Here is a 13,676-nt window from a genome sequence, read left to right as displayed (position 1 = left end):
TTTTTTTTTTTTTTTTTTTTTTTTTTTTTTCATACGTTTTGTTCTATCTATCAGATCTATCATGTTCATCCGTAGGATTTATCCGAAAATTATGTACAAGTGGACACGTTTTTTGCGAGGAATCGCTTCGTGCTCGCTTGTACCTATACATACATACATACATACATACGTACATACATACATACGTACGGTACATACCATACCATACGTAGTATATACTTGTATAAACGGATATACTCTGTACATGTACATATATACATATATTTCTTATTATCGGTATTGCTTTTGTTCCCTTTATTTTATTCAAGGATTCAAGTTATCAATTTAAAGTTGTGTGTATGTGTATGCACTCAATGCACGCCGAAATTACCGTATTATCAACGGTAATAATGACTTGGCGCGGAAATTGGTGGTTATGTCGGCACATGCGCGTGCACGTTCAGCAATGACGTGTACAATGACGAAGCGTTTTAAATCGCTTTACTCGAAATTAGAAATTCATCGTTTTTTTGGCAATCATGCCGCTTTACTCGACATTACACCATTCTTTTGGCAATTAGCTACATACGCATGTTCTTTCAGATTTGCTGCGGAAGATACGGATACGCACGATACGTGTTATACATACAGCAGTGGAAAAGTTAGTTGAAAATCGGTAATTACTTCATCGAAATGGAGATTCTTACCCGGTGGTAGCCGTAGTTGGCGCGTACCAACCCGGTTGTCGACGCATCTGCGTGGGATTGCTAGCATGCTGGGGAGTTCTGGGGATGTCGCTTCCTCGAGCGAAAACAGGGGTCTCTGGAAGCGAACAAGAGGTTTGCATTCCGCTTGTACCGGTCACAATGTTACCGGTGATTCCTGCGCTGCTACTGCTACAAGCTCCATTGTTGTTAGCTCCATTTGCGCTAGTGTTGTTGGCACATCCGCCATTCCCAACAGAGGAACACGGCTCTGCCGATGGCGAGTGTCTCTTGGTGAAGGGTCGTCGTCGCGAGGGTCCAGGCAAGTCCGTAGGCAGAGTCCTTCGTTCTACAGGTATTTGCTACGAAAAAAGAATCGCTGTAGAAACGAATCGCACGCAGAAACGACGTCAGCGACAGTAATATCAATAGTAACAATTTATCATTGTTTTATTTTGTAGCGTATATCCAAATGGCTTGTCGTTCTATCGAAAAGATATCTTCCGGGAGAATCTATATTACATGGATGAAGAGCCACACACAACGTAAATACAGTACGATGGTAAGAAAGAAATTTCTCTAAAAATCTCGTAAAAATCAAACTTTATCGATGATTGACGTTTTGAATATCAAATTTAATTTATTACCACCCGAGGTGAAGTAAACTTACCCGAGGAGGAGGAAGCTAGAAAAGTATGCAATTATAAGTATAATATAGTTTTGGTTTTGTTCTATACTTACAATGCTTACAAACAGTGAAAGAAACGTATATTCTTTACGTTTCTTAGCAGGTATCTTATTTTAGATACAAGGTATTTTCATAATACAGTTGGATGAATTTGAAAATTTGAAAATAAACGATAAAATTCACATCTGGACGCTCGCTACTGTATGCAACCGTTCAAACGGTGTAACATTGTCCTGAGAGAAGTCTTTTAATGCAACGTTACGTAACGTAATGAATGAAAAGACTTCTTCAAGAGTTGTCGTCAGGTCTCGTGACTCGGCATGTACGATATTATTACCTGACACACGAGAAATCGCCTTGGTTAAATTTCGTAAAACGCACCTCTCGTCTGGAATTGGCGACGGTAGGTGTTCTTTTACCCCGAGAGAATCCAGCGTCCATGGATCTGGTATTGAGAGGCGTTTGTTGTTGATCTTTCGCATCGGAGAAGGTTTGATTAGCAACAGGTGCGCGATGCGGTGGCACCCTAGGCCTGTATTCCATCGTTCGATTGCTATGATTCTTCGTCTTTGGGACGATCGCCGCGGTCTGACCAACGTCGGAACTTTCCTCGTCCGCTTCCTCGACAGGCGATGGTGGTAACGGAGGAAACTCGAGAACTTCCACGCTCACCTGTAAGCAAATAGGTAGGTACCGGCATCGATCGATGACACTTTTGGCAATTTTTGGTGTGAAAAATCTCAGACTCGCTCAATTTTTATAGGTCGCCGACGGACTCACCTGAAAATCTGGATTCTTCGAATCCTCGAGAATAGCATCGATCACATTTTCAATCTGTTTCTGATCGTTCTTATGAGCCTCGACAACTCCGTTCTGTCTTAATCTTTTCCCCGACGCATAGACCTCCGACCCGTTTGTTCTCCTTCCTTCTATGTCCGTTGTTTCCGGACTAGTCTTAGACGGCGTGTCCGATTCAAAGTCCGAGTCGTGTTGCTGTCGCTTTGCTCCGCTTCGGTCTACGGCTGTGCCGCGATCGTTCGATTCGTTCTCAAGACTGCTCTTCCTCGCCAACGGTTGCTTCGATTCGCCGCTTCTTATCCATCGTGTCTTGCTCTCCGAGTAAGACTCGCTGTTCTTCACGTTCTCAATCTCCTTGATAGCGTCACTCACCTTCTCCAATTGTCTACGATTCTCCTTCAAAGCCTTTTTCACAATCTGATCTTCGATCAATAAATTGACAGGGATCTTGGACGTTGGTCGATGCTCGCTGCTGGGATTCGGCGATTTCCTCGGCTCTTCGTTGAACACGCTGCCGCTGGACAGCGTTAAACCAACGAACCCCTTCGAATAGCTGTTAGAAGCCGTGAGCGAGACTCCGTTACACGCGCTGTTTAACTCGGTATTGGCGTTTCTTGACACTTGAGTCGACGAATCGCCATCGATCCTTCCTTTCTCAGGCTTGTCGTTGGACGATAACGAAGACGACAACTGGAGCAGCTCGAACATCTCTCGAGTTTTCTTATCCTTGTCAGAGAGGTCAGAACTTTCCTCCTCTTCAACGGTCACCTCTAATTCCCGCGGCCAGTTGCCTGTCTCGTCGTTAATCGCTGGAAGAGAGACAACTCTGACCAAGTCGGGTGGAATCGACGGCGGAAATGCCATCGGTGGATCGTCCATGGGCTCGTCCAGTTTATTTTCTCTCAGAAGGCTTCTGATATTGTCGAAGGTGCTCGAGTATCGCTTCACGTCGGAGAATCGGCTCTCCTCGCTGTTCTCGAAAGACAAACTTTTGGTTTTTGTCGGGGCTTTTGGTAAGCTCTTTCGTTCTTTCTTTCGACCGCGACGTATCACGTAGGTGCCGTTCTTGGTCAGTTCTTGAGGTCGTATCTGATCGAGCTCGTTCGTCGATGAGTCTGAGTACGGAGAGACTAGATCGTCGTCGGTGGTTGATAACCGGGGATCTTGCCAGTCGTCGAAGTCGCGGAGTTTGGACGCTGAACCAACACCTGAAAATTCCATCAATTCGATAAATACCTGTACTATTGTAAATAATATGAAGTTGTACGTGTAACAGTGCGCGTAGGTATGTACAAAAAATTAGCGTTACTCTGTTAATAACGTGCAGTTCGAATCGAAGTCAAAAATTAAAATTCTAGAGTCAAAAAAAAAAAAAAAAGAAAAAAAGAAAAGAGAGCAACTTACTGGACACGTCGCTGCTTTTACGTCGTCTCCTACCAATCACCTTGGTACTTCCCGGCGCATAAAGCGGATCATCCTCCAGAGGTACTTCCCAAGCAATGGAGTGCCTCTTGCTAATCGGCGGAGGAGGGGGGAGTAGCTCCTCCAGCGAATCGTCGGAAAATCGTTCCTCCTCCGATTGGGTCCTAAAGTCCGTCGAATTCCTCGTGGAGAAGTCGGAATTCCTCGTGGAGAACATGTCCGAGTAACGTTCCTCCGAACACCGATCGGAAGTCGGGGCCGAGAACCTCTCGTTGGAGTCTGTCCTCGTCGGCAAAGAGAACGAAACAAAGTCGAGGTTTCGAATGGAGAAGGGCTCGGACGTCGGTACGGAGACTCGGTCGTTGGAACTGGCGCTGGCCACGGCTATCGAAAAGTCCGAGTGGAATCGTTCGTTCGAGGTGGAGTTGGCCCTGGAGAAATCGGACGATCCACAAGTGGCTCGCATGGAGAATCTTTCGACGCTGACCGAGCTTGACCGTGGGATCGAGGATCTCTCCGATTCGGAATTTCTCGAGAATCTGCCCTCGCTCGAGTCGGAATCGTTTCTTCTTCGACCGTTCTGCTCGGATTGCTCGTGATTCATTAGCAGACGATCCTCCACGCTGTTCGACTTCATGATCTCGTTGTTCTGGCGTTGCTTTCGCAGATGAGACGTTCGATCCTTGTCGAAGCTTTGTCGATGTGTCTTCTCTGTTTCGAGGCCGTCCTCTTCCGAAGATCGACGCCTGACCTCGCGGTGTTTCTCGATGGTGGTTGGATTGGTTCGGGGCGGGATCCAACCGAAAGACACCTTGCCATCGTACGGCAAGCTGGCGAATTTGCTCGGTGGGCTCTGAGGTTGTGTCAGTTTCAGTGGTTCGCCGTTTCCATTTTCCCATCCGTACGGTCTCTGGTGTCGAGTTTTGGGCTGCGCGAAAACACAACACGCCTACAGTGAAGAGACTCGACCAACAGAGACTTTGATCAGTTTTTATTTTATTTTAGCTGTTAACGTTAGGCTTAAGTTAGCGTGTAAAAAACAATTCGTACAATGGAAACATTTACGATAATTTTAATCATCGATTCAATTGTACCTTTCGCTGTACGTTTGCTGATGCTTACGATTATTAGTTTACGAAGCAAGGAAAAAATAATTTTATTTGGTAGATGGAACAATTGCGAACGAAGGTGTTGGCAAGGATACTCACAAGAGTCGTTTGAGTAGTAACCGTGCTACCGTTTCCGTGTCGTATGCTGTCCTCCATAGCTATCATCCACTGTTGGCGACCGCTCCGACGAGAAGAAGAATGGCTGTTTCTCTTCGAAGAATTTCCAGGTGACACTCTATCATTACGCAAATATTCTATTATTGTTTTTATTATTGTTACGATAAAATTTATTTCTAATCCTTTTTTCTTTATTTTTAATATTTCAGAGTCGATAATCTGACAATTTCCAATTTCCAAACAGTAAAAGTAAAGTTTCTACTTGAAAAATAAAGCAGTTTGTCGTTGTGGTACGTGTTGGCAAATGCTGGCTTACATAGGCAACAAAGTAGAAATGATTCGTTCGGCTTCTTCCGGCGGTGGTGGAAATTCTTGCGCAGATATTTCCGCGAGATCCTGTGGCTCTGGACAATCTGGAACTGGACGCAGTGCTACCAGGGCCATTTTTGCTTTTCGTCCATTCATACTCATGTATCCGTCGTCCTCGGATTGATGTCCTGTTGAGACAACTCGTATCGCTTATCGTCCTAATCTCTTAAAGGTAATTGATCAGTGAAACTTTAGTCCAACTATTTTGTTTCGATCCTAGCAACAATATCATTGGATTGTTGATTTCTACTTTATCTTTTATATTTTCTTTACAAACTTGCTCATAAACGAGTTGTCACGGTCAAGTTTATCCGTGTTAAATGTTTCATTTTCCTCAAGAAACACGGGAATTTTGTTGCCAACGTACGATCATATTCCGGGCAGCCTCGGGCAATCAAAGACGTGCAGTCGCAATCTCTTTTGCATGAAAATCCAACACGGTGTTTTTACTTTCTGTTTACTCTTCACTCGAGCAAATATTTCTGAGGAAAATCGCGACACTGAACTCTCTTAAAGCGGATCTCGAAAGAGAAAAATTGCAAGTGGATCAACAAAGCCATCGGAGATTGGTGAGACCAAGTCACGCGACAAAGTTCAACCGTATTTTAAAATCTAAAGAAATCTGAATTTACGTAGATATCGGCAGTCTATTTATAAAAATGAGTCATTTGTTTTTTGATGAGTTCGATGCTAGTCCTTCACCCGGATAAGATTTGTATATATTCTGTTTTACGTTGAATTGACAACTATCCCGCGGATTGTTTACGTACTTGTGAAACATTTCAACGCGCAAAGATGTATATAATATATTCGTCGTCGTGTACGAAAATATAGATACGAAATATCGAGAGAAAGCGAAGTAATATTTAAATCTCCAGTCGCATCCGCAGTCTAGCGATAAGGGACGACGTACGTGGCGTATCTTTGCCAGAAAAAAGAGATTACATTTATTGCAAAAGGAGAAACGATATAAAGACCCGTTTATTCTGGCCTCTACGACCACAGAAGCATTTTGATATTACTTGATACCTGTTACTTGCTGTTCGATTTTACGTATTTGTAAAGGATCAATTGAGTCTACGTGGAGGAACAAGGTGCATCGTGTACTTTATCAAAACATTTATCATTCATATTTGTCAACTGCTAAGACTAAAACATTGAGAGAAGAAGGGAGGAAAAGGAGAAGAAGAAGGACAAAGAGAAGCTCTAGACGAGCATTGCGGGGAATAAGAAAAATGAAGAGACAAAATTTTACGGAAATAGGCGAAAAGGGCGAAAGAGAGGGAAGGGAGAAGAAGAGAAAACAGGACGAGAAAGATACCTAAGGACGGACTTTCGTCGTCGGGTGTGAGACCAATGCTTGGTTCGGTGCTGCTGCCACAATCCCCGACACCTCCGCCGCTGCCACCTCCACTACCGTCGCCGCCGCCACCGCCGCCGCCGCCGCCGCCGCCGCCGCCGCCGCCGCCGCCACCACCGCCACCGCCGCCACCGCCGCCACCGCCACCACCACCACCGCCGCCACTACCGATGCCGACGCCAACGCCAACGCCGACGCCTCCACCACCTTCGCCCTCTGCTTCGTGCTCGTCGTACTCTGAGAGCACTTTGTCCAGCAGCTCGATCGATCGTTGTACATCGTCACCTCTGGAACAAACGTATCGTTCGATTCTATAGTGATCATGCAATGAGATGTGATCTTGTTTCGACTACTACTAAATTCCGTACGACGGGCCGCCGTTCATACAGATTCGTTCTATTTATTCGAGGTAAATTTTCATCGGTAGGTACCTAGCAAACGAGATCTTGTTTGTTGAATGAGGTCAGAAAAAAAAAAAAAAAAAAATGCAAGGACTATTATCCTTCCGGAGGAAAGGGGGGAAAAAACGTGGCAAGAGAGAGTGAGTTCTGGGTTCTGATATCGGACGATTAAAGCTCCAATCGAATAACAAATTGTTTAGTTGAAAAATCAGCACGGACGCCACAAGTTTTGTTCTCTATTCAAGCAAGTACTTTCGAGAGAAACGTTTATCCGCATCTCTGACGAATCGTTGGAAACTTGGAGAAACGTGTGCTTCGTGCGACACGCACGTTACACCTAACGCTTTCTACAGGTATTGAAACAATTTCGTTAGCTACTACGATTTTGGACATCGTTTCTTTATTAAACACAAATACGACGTGAAAAATCCTAATGGCCAAATATCCAAACGACACGAGCTGAATTGCGCAAGAAGGGAAGGGGGCTATCCATCAATTTTCATAAGCAAACATTTAATTAAATCGAGCGCCACATGGCTCGAGTCTCGCATCGAATGGCGGCTGAGTGGAGAGACGGAAGAGAGGACGAAGGGTTAGTAACGATGACGGAGATGGAGATGGAGATGGAGATGGAGACGGAGACGGAGACGGAGACGTTGCTGCTAGCAGCGATTGGTGGTGGTGATAGTAATGGCACAGAGGCTAGAGACGTCGTAACGCAACGTCGAGGTTGTGGAGGTCGGCGCCGAGAGCTTGTAGAAGGAAAGGAAAGGAAAGGAAAAGAAAGGAAAGGAAAGGAAAGGAAAGAGAAAGAGAAAGAGAAAGAAAGAGGGGTGAGGAGGAGAAAGAGGAGGGAAAAGGGTGAAGCGAGCAAAAGGGAGAGAGAATTGCCAAGAGCAAGAGGGGTCGGCGGAAGTTGGAGGGTGGAGAGGAAAGGACGCGTAGAGGTCAGGGGGAGTAAAGGGGAGTGTCAGGTGGTGGTGGTGGGTGGCGAGAGGAATAGCGAGAGTAGCGAGGGGTAGTTGGCGAGGAAAGTTGCAAGGCGGTACCGACAAACCTAGCCGCGCGTACTGACGCAATGCGGTCTTTGGTTGGTCGAGTCGTAATCGCGATTGTTAATTACCATGGAAACACGACCATCGAGAGAGACTTTGTCGTCGAGATGAATGGGGAAGAAAAAGGAAAAAAAAAAACGCGTTTATTATTCCAACTAATCATCGATCCGTTTCCTCTTCCAACGGAGAGACGAGCCTCTATACACACATACGTAGCATATACGTATACGTATAAGTTATTGTTTCGTGTTTCGTGCAAAGAAAAATCGGATGGACGAATGTTTCTTGGGCTGTTTCTTCGAATATAGTTTACGTCGCTTTTGTTACATACACGTCTATTGTCTTCATACGTACGTACATACACAAGTATAATGAAATTTATTTGAAGTTTTTACGAGGTAGGTTGCACCAGGCTGAAGACATTCGTACACGTATCGATTGTAAAATTGTGATCTCTGCTGTATCGAGACGTGGATTTTCTATTAAAAAATAGAAAATGTGACTTGTCGTTGATCTTTGTTTGTAATTTAGTTTGTAATTCCGTCGAGAGCAAACAAGTGTTCGCATAATTTCAAACAGTAGTGTACAAGCAGTTATCGCAGATGGAAAAAGTGTCTCGTAATTGCAACATAACAACCATCTCTCGAAGAATCTCTCGATTCTTTTTCTTCTTTCTCTTATTCTCGACCTTTTCATTCTGCCTTTGTTCGTTCGTTATAATTGCAGCTCACAATCAACGATCAACTCGAAAACCTGTGTCAAAATTTGCGCAAAGAGAGAGAGAGAGAGAGAGAGAGAGAGAGATCTCGTAGATACGATAGAGAAAAATAGCTGAATAAACAAGAGGACGCGCGAATTTGAGGACTGTTTCTCGAGAGTTTGTTGGAAGCAAAATGTTTTAACTGCGAAACAAAGACCAGAAATCCATTCCCTGTCTCATCTCTTTTTTTTTCTCTCTCTCTCTCTTCTCGTTTTCCCTCTTCGTTCTCTCCTCTCGTTTCCTTGTTCGGCTTTTCAACGTTACCGTGCGGAATACAGCAGCTCGTCGTCGGACTCGTTAACGTTTGATTCATAATTCAAGATTGTAATTGTTCGAGAGCTGCCGGAATAAAAATCGCGAGTTATTCTTTCTTTCTTTCTTTCTTTCTTTTTTTCTTCCTTCCTTCCTTCCTTTCTTGCTTTCATTCCTCGTAGAATCATCCCGATGTACGACTTTGAAAGATTGGAATTTTTGTTCTCTTTTTCGTCAATGAATTGCAATTCCAATTCAATTGATATAAGCGCCAGACATATATGTATGATACAAATGATGCAGCGACACAAAGCGACGAAACGTGCCTCTGTTTTCCTACGAGTAATCTCCAAATGTTGCGTTCACGACGCGGTGTAGAGCGTAGAGCGTATAAAGAAATAATCAATAATCATTGGTTTTGTAGATGCAGATTCTTTTTCGCTACTGTTGAGGGTCTACATCGTTATTGATTGATTATCGAGGAATCGAAATTTCTTTTTATTAGTCTCTCAAGTTTCAATATCGAATGCATTGAAAATTATTGCCGAATACGTGACACTGTGCTTGTGAACAAGTGTACGTCGGGACGTCGCGTCATCATTTAGTCACTGTCGCTTGGGCTGCCATCGACGGCGACAGATTGTATTTTTGCGTTATATTACTCTCCGCAACGGCGGATCTCCATCGCTTTTACCTTTGCCACAGAGAGAGCTTCGAATTTCGCGGTAAAATAATCTCGTCGACTTTCTGCGGTGTCGAGGAACGCCGAGCCGGTTTAGACACTCGATATACATATTCCTTTCTTTCTCCAGATCAGCGCACAACGAACCGTACGTGTGCGTCTCTCCCTACATTTACCTTCCATGTTTCCACTTTTATTTCTTTCGATTCGTTGAACAGAAAAATAACGCGAACGGACGCGTCGGTTACAACTTTGCGTATCAACTGTACACGTTATCCGCGTCGTGCTCGTATCGGGGAGAAAAAAAAAAAGTTAAGTCAAACTATCTACAAACAACTTTCACGGATAACCGTTCCCGGTGGTAATTGCGACCGGGATTAACCCGTTCGAGGTTAACATTAATATTAGTACGTTGAACGAAACGTATACGCGTCGTATGCAACTCCGTAGTAATAATAGGTATTCTCGTTAATTAGAACGTTGGTTTAACTCGAGTAAGCAAGACACGAGACACAGAGAGAGAGAGAGAGAGAGAGAGAGAGAGAAAGAGAGAGAGAGAGAGAGAAAGAGAGAGAGAGAGAGAGACGGAAAGATGAGAAAAGAGAAACTTATTGGCAATATTAAAACAAGGCTTCTCTGGGAAAAAATAAGAAATTGGTTTATCGTGTATCTGCTGGACTTTCTTCTTCTTGCATTACGATTACGTAATTGTATTAATCTTTGTATACGTGCAGAGATATGAAAATTACGTAATAAACGTGTAGGCAGTGTTCGAAAATTACGTATGTACAAACGGGCTCTTTACGAGAAGATGAGGGAACAATTTTGTCCCACACTTTTCTCCACAGTCCTCTCTTTCCTGTCTTTTCTCTGCTGTTCAGCGCTTGTTAAACCTTTAACCATTCGTTAATTTAGTCGCGTCTGTGAAAAACGTAATTTAATTTTTCGTAAATACGCGCGTGTTCCGTTGATTCGAGCATTCGCGTTGAAAATTGAACCAACTCGTTCTAATCGCGGCTATTCGTTTGCGAAAAAGTGAAAAGCAATCCAACGGTTCGGTCGCAGACTCGCCAATTAGCAACGGCACGAGGAAGCGATAGAGCAAATTTTCTAATCAGCTTTCCAACGATGAAATTGTTTTCGCAAACAATGACGAAATTACTCGCATATATATATACACGTATGTGCATAGATAGACACGTATGTAACGTCGCATATGCTCCTCTCCCAATCGTCAGAAATTCGAAAGGGAAAAAGCAGCACGATTCGTTTCTGAGTCACTTTTCAATTAGAATTGTTTACACCCAAAGGGTTCTGCCCTTTTCCACCGATGAAATTCAATTTAGTCGACGTGAATTCGGTTGCAGCGTGTCTCGTGTGTCATTAACCTTCCTGACGAATCGAAATGCGTCCCTGCCGCATCGTTTAATCCTGGCTGCTTCCGTTCCGTTCGTTCGTTCGTTCGTTCGTTCGAGTGGACGCAACCGAAGGAAAATTATTTTACCTTTCGCCTTTTCCCTTTTCCCTGTCGGTTGCTACGCGTGGGACTCGAATGGGTTGTGGAAATTGCACGAGGAAACGCGCGAGATGAGAGGCCGAAGCGAACATGTACGTAGGAGAGGCAGGCGATACATATGTACGTACGTACGCGAGGAAATGTGAGTGTCACTCGGAGGTTCTGCTTGCAAAACGTCTTTCATCATCTCCTTCCTCTCCTCTCGTTCATCGAAGAAACGATAAGAACAACGTTCTTTGTTGTTGCGTGTACGGGATCCGGGTAAAATGAAAATTAGCCTCAAACGAAAGAAATATTATCCCTCTCTTCTCGACTTAATTTCCGTACAGCGAACATGGCCACTTCCTGGGCCCATAGGCGTGTGCCACGATTGCAAACACACCCTGTATAAATGCCTGTGTAAATGTTGTGCTTTTCTTGTCCGAGAAAACCCGATTGCGCAGATATTTCCACGACTATAAGGTTCCTTCGAGAATTCGACTTTGCAATAACTCGAAACTATCATACCTATGAACAAAAGTCGTTGATACGTGCACGCATACGTTAAAAGAATAAACTAAAGGAGAAGGGGTACGTCAAAGGGGAAGGCAAAGAGAGGGTGGTGGACAGAGTGACACGACGGTGTTTGCGAAATGTTGTTTCGTTTAAGCAAGTTGGTGAATCGATGAGTATCGAGCGGCGCAGTCGTTTTCGGATATGGGTCAGTGGTCGATACGCGTGTCCTGCGTCGCGCACCCATCTACGTACGTACGTACGTACGTGCAACTATATGCACGTGTATCTACGTACATACGTCTGTGTGCTATACAGGGCATACTAGGGGTATAATAGGAACGTGTAAATATGTACGTTGCAATGCTCGCAATAATACGAGCGTAAATACGCGCGTGCAAATACTTTGACTATCTGCGTACATACGTGTGCGCTGTATATACATTACATTTGGACAGTAGCTTTGCAACAGTAGCGTTTGTCGCATCGTGGCGATGAATTAAATAACGGACGCGAGAAAGATTGAAAGAAAGAAATTACACGCGATACCGACGCGACATCTTTCGTAGACGGTAATAGGACGGCATCGGTACATGCATCAGGCTGATTCTGAACGTGCGTCTATTGCCGATTACGCGTGTATCGTTTTGCATTGTCACGCGTATTGTTGTGTATATACGTACGTATTGTTGAGATGGTTAGGAGGTAACGAGATACGAGATTAACGTGTAATCATCCGTATCGCAAGCACGCGTATGCTTGATACTCGCAACTGGCTACTCACCACGTGCGTGAACGCTTGCTTCTTTCGAATGGAACTTGGGAGAAGAAACGAGGAAATTGCATTTAATAAACCAAATTTATTTTAAACAAAACCTTTGTGTTACGACACAAAGAAATGGACCAATGATTTCTCAAGCACCGACGAACGTGCCTGAATATATCAATGTGTCTGAAAGTCTGAAAGTAGGAGTGACAAAAATTGCCATTTATTGAAGGTGAACTCGATACACACACGCACACACACACACACACACACACACACACACACACACACAGAGTTTCATCTTCACTACCGACGAGAGTTTAATCCACTCGATGCAAAACTAATAGAGTAGAACAATAGCGCGCACCGGGTTCATCGACCTAAATCGCCACATCGATCGATTAAAAGGATGCGCGATGGATGTGCGGTTCTTCGCGAGTATAGTAGCTTGGGTTGGGTGGGTATGGGTGTGTCGGTCGTACATGCAGTCATACCTTCGTTCATTATTAATCGTTCGTCCGTTGCATCGATGGCTTGTTATTGCCGGCACGTTCGATTCACAGTATCGTCGATAGGACTAGATATTCGTGGCAAACGATCGAACGATTTTGCATACTCTCTGCCTCGATACTCGAGGTATCAAATGGAATGAGCGAGTTCACTGTGACGAAACCAAGTCGAACAGGTACGGATGTAGGTAGAGAGACAAAAATGAAACGAAAGCGTCGATTTATTCTTTTTTGAGATGGAAGGTGAACGTTCGGTTTTACAGTCCGTCTTTTAAACGTCGAGAATCAAGATCGATGTTTCAACGAAGCGAAATAACTTTCAGTCAGGTAATATTCGTCGTAATAATGTAATAACTGGCAAGTAACGAGTGATAAGATCGTAACCTACCAACCAGCAACCTAGCAACCCAGCAACCGAGCAACTTAGCAACCTTCCGGCAGCCCAGACGTTACGTTGTTAACGCGTTGGCTAATGACTTAATCCTATCGAGACCTAACTCGGAAACTCCCCGTCGAGTTATTCCACTCGATATTAAACTGGAGGATCATGTTTCTCTTACGTTTCTGCGTTTTTATTGTAAAATGTATATATTTACGGCCGTAAATACCGTACGGTCACCGTAATGGCAAAATTTAGAAAAGAAACAATAATAATAATATATGTGTGTGTATAAATTTTTAAGAAACAATGAATTCG

At 44.1% G+C, this 13,676-nt stretch overlaps 2 protein-coding genes across 7 annotated transcripts in view; one reads left to right on the top strand and one right to left on the bottom strand.

Moving 5' to 3' along the window:
- Window positions 1–544: 544 nt before the first annotated feature.
- The window catches only part of LOC122534679, a 24,804-nt gene continuing 11,672 nt past the window's right edge, over window positions 545–13,676 (bottom strand). For 4 of the 5 annotated variants that reach the window (XM_043665553.1, XM_043665558.1, XM_043665556.1 and 1 more), the window contains 7 exons: window positions 6,508–6,833; window positions 5,134–5,314; window positions 4,800–4,935; window positions 3,574–4,519; window positions 2,152–3,377; window positions 1,753–2,043; window positions 545–1,045 (listed from right to left, as the gene is read on the bottom strand). In XM_043665553.1, the coding sequence (XP_043521488.1) occupies window positions 683–1,045; window positions 1,753–2,043; window positions 2,152–3,377; window positions 3,574–4,519; window positions 4,800–4,935; window positions 5,134–5,314; window positions 6,508–6,833 (3,469 nt within the window). In that variant the 3' untranslated portion in view covers window positions 545–682. The remainder of the gene's footprint in view (window positions 1,046–1,752; window positions 2,044–2,151; window positions 3,378–3,573; window positions 4,520–4,799; window positions 4,936–5,133; window positions 5,315–6,507; window positions 6,834–13,676) is intronic. The other variant, XM_043665555.1, reaches the window with a different exon arrangement.
- Window positions 5,228–13,676, top strand: part of LOC122534682 (sodium/hydrogen exchanger 9B1-like) — a 27,648-nt gene continuing 19,199 nt past the window's right edge. For both annotated transcript variants that reach the window (XM_043665563.1, XM_043665565.1), the window contains exon 1: window positions 5,228–5,358. The gene's annotated coding sequence lies outside the window, so the exon portion shown is untranslated. The remainder of the gene's footprint in view (window positions 5,359–13,676) is intronic.

The sequence above is a fragment of the Frieseomelitta varia genome, unplaced genomic scaffold, assembly GCF_011392965.1.
Source record: "Frieseomelitta varia isolate USP_RPSP 00005682 unplaced genomic scaffold, Fvar_1.2 scaffold_625, whole genome shotgun sequence".
Classification (NCBI taxonomy): Eukaryota; Metazoa; Arthropoda; class Insecta; order Hymenoptera; family Apidae; genus Frieseomelitta; species Frieseomelitta varia.
The sequence above is the reverse complement of the archived record's forward strand: the minus strand, read 5'-3'. Positions and strand labels throughout refer to the sequence as shown.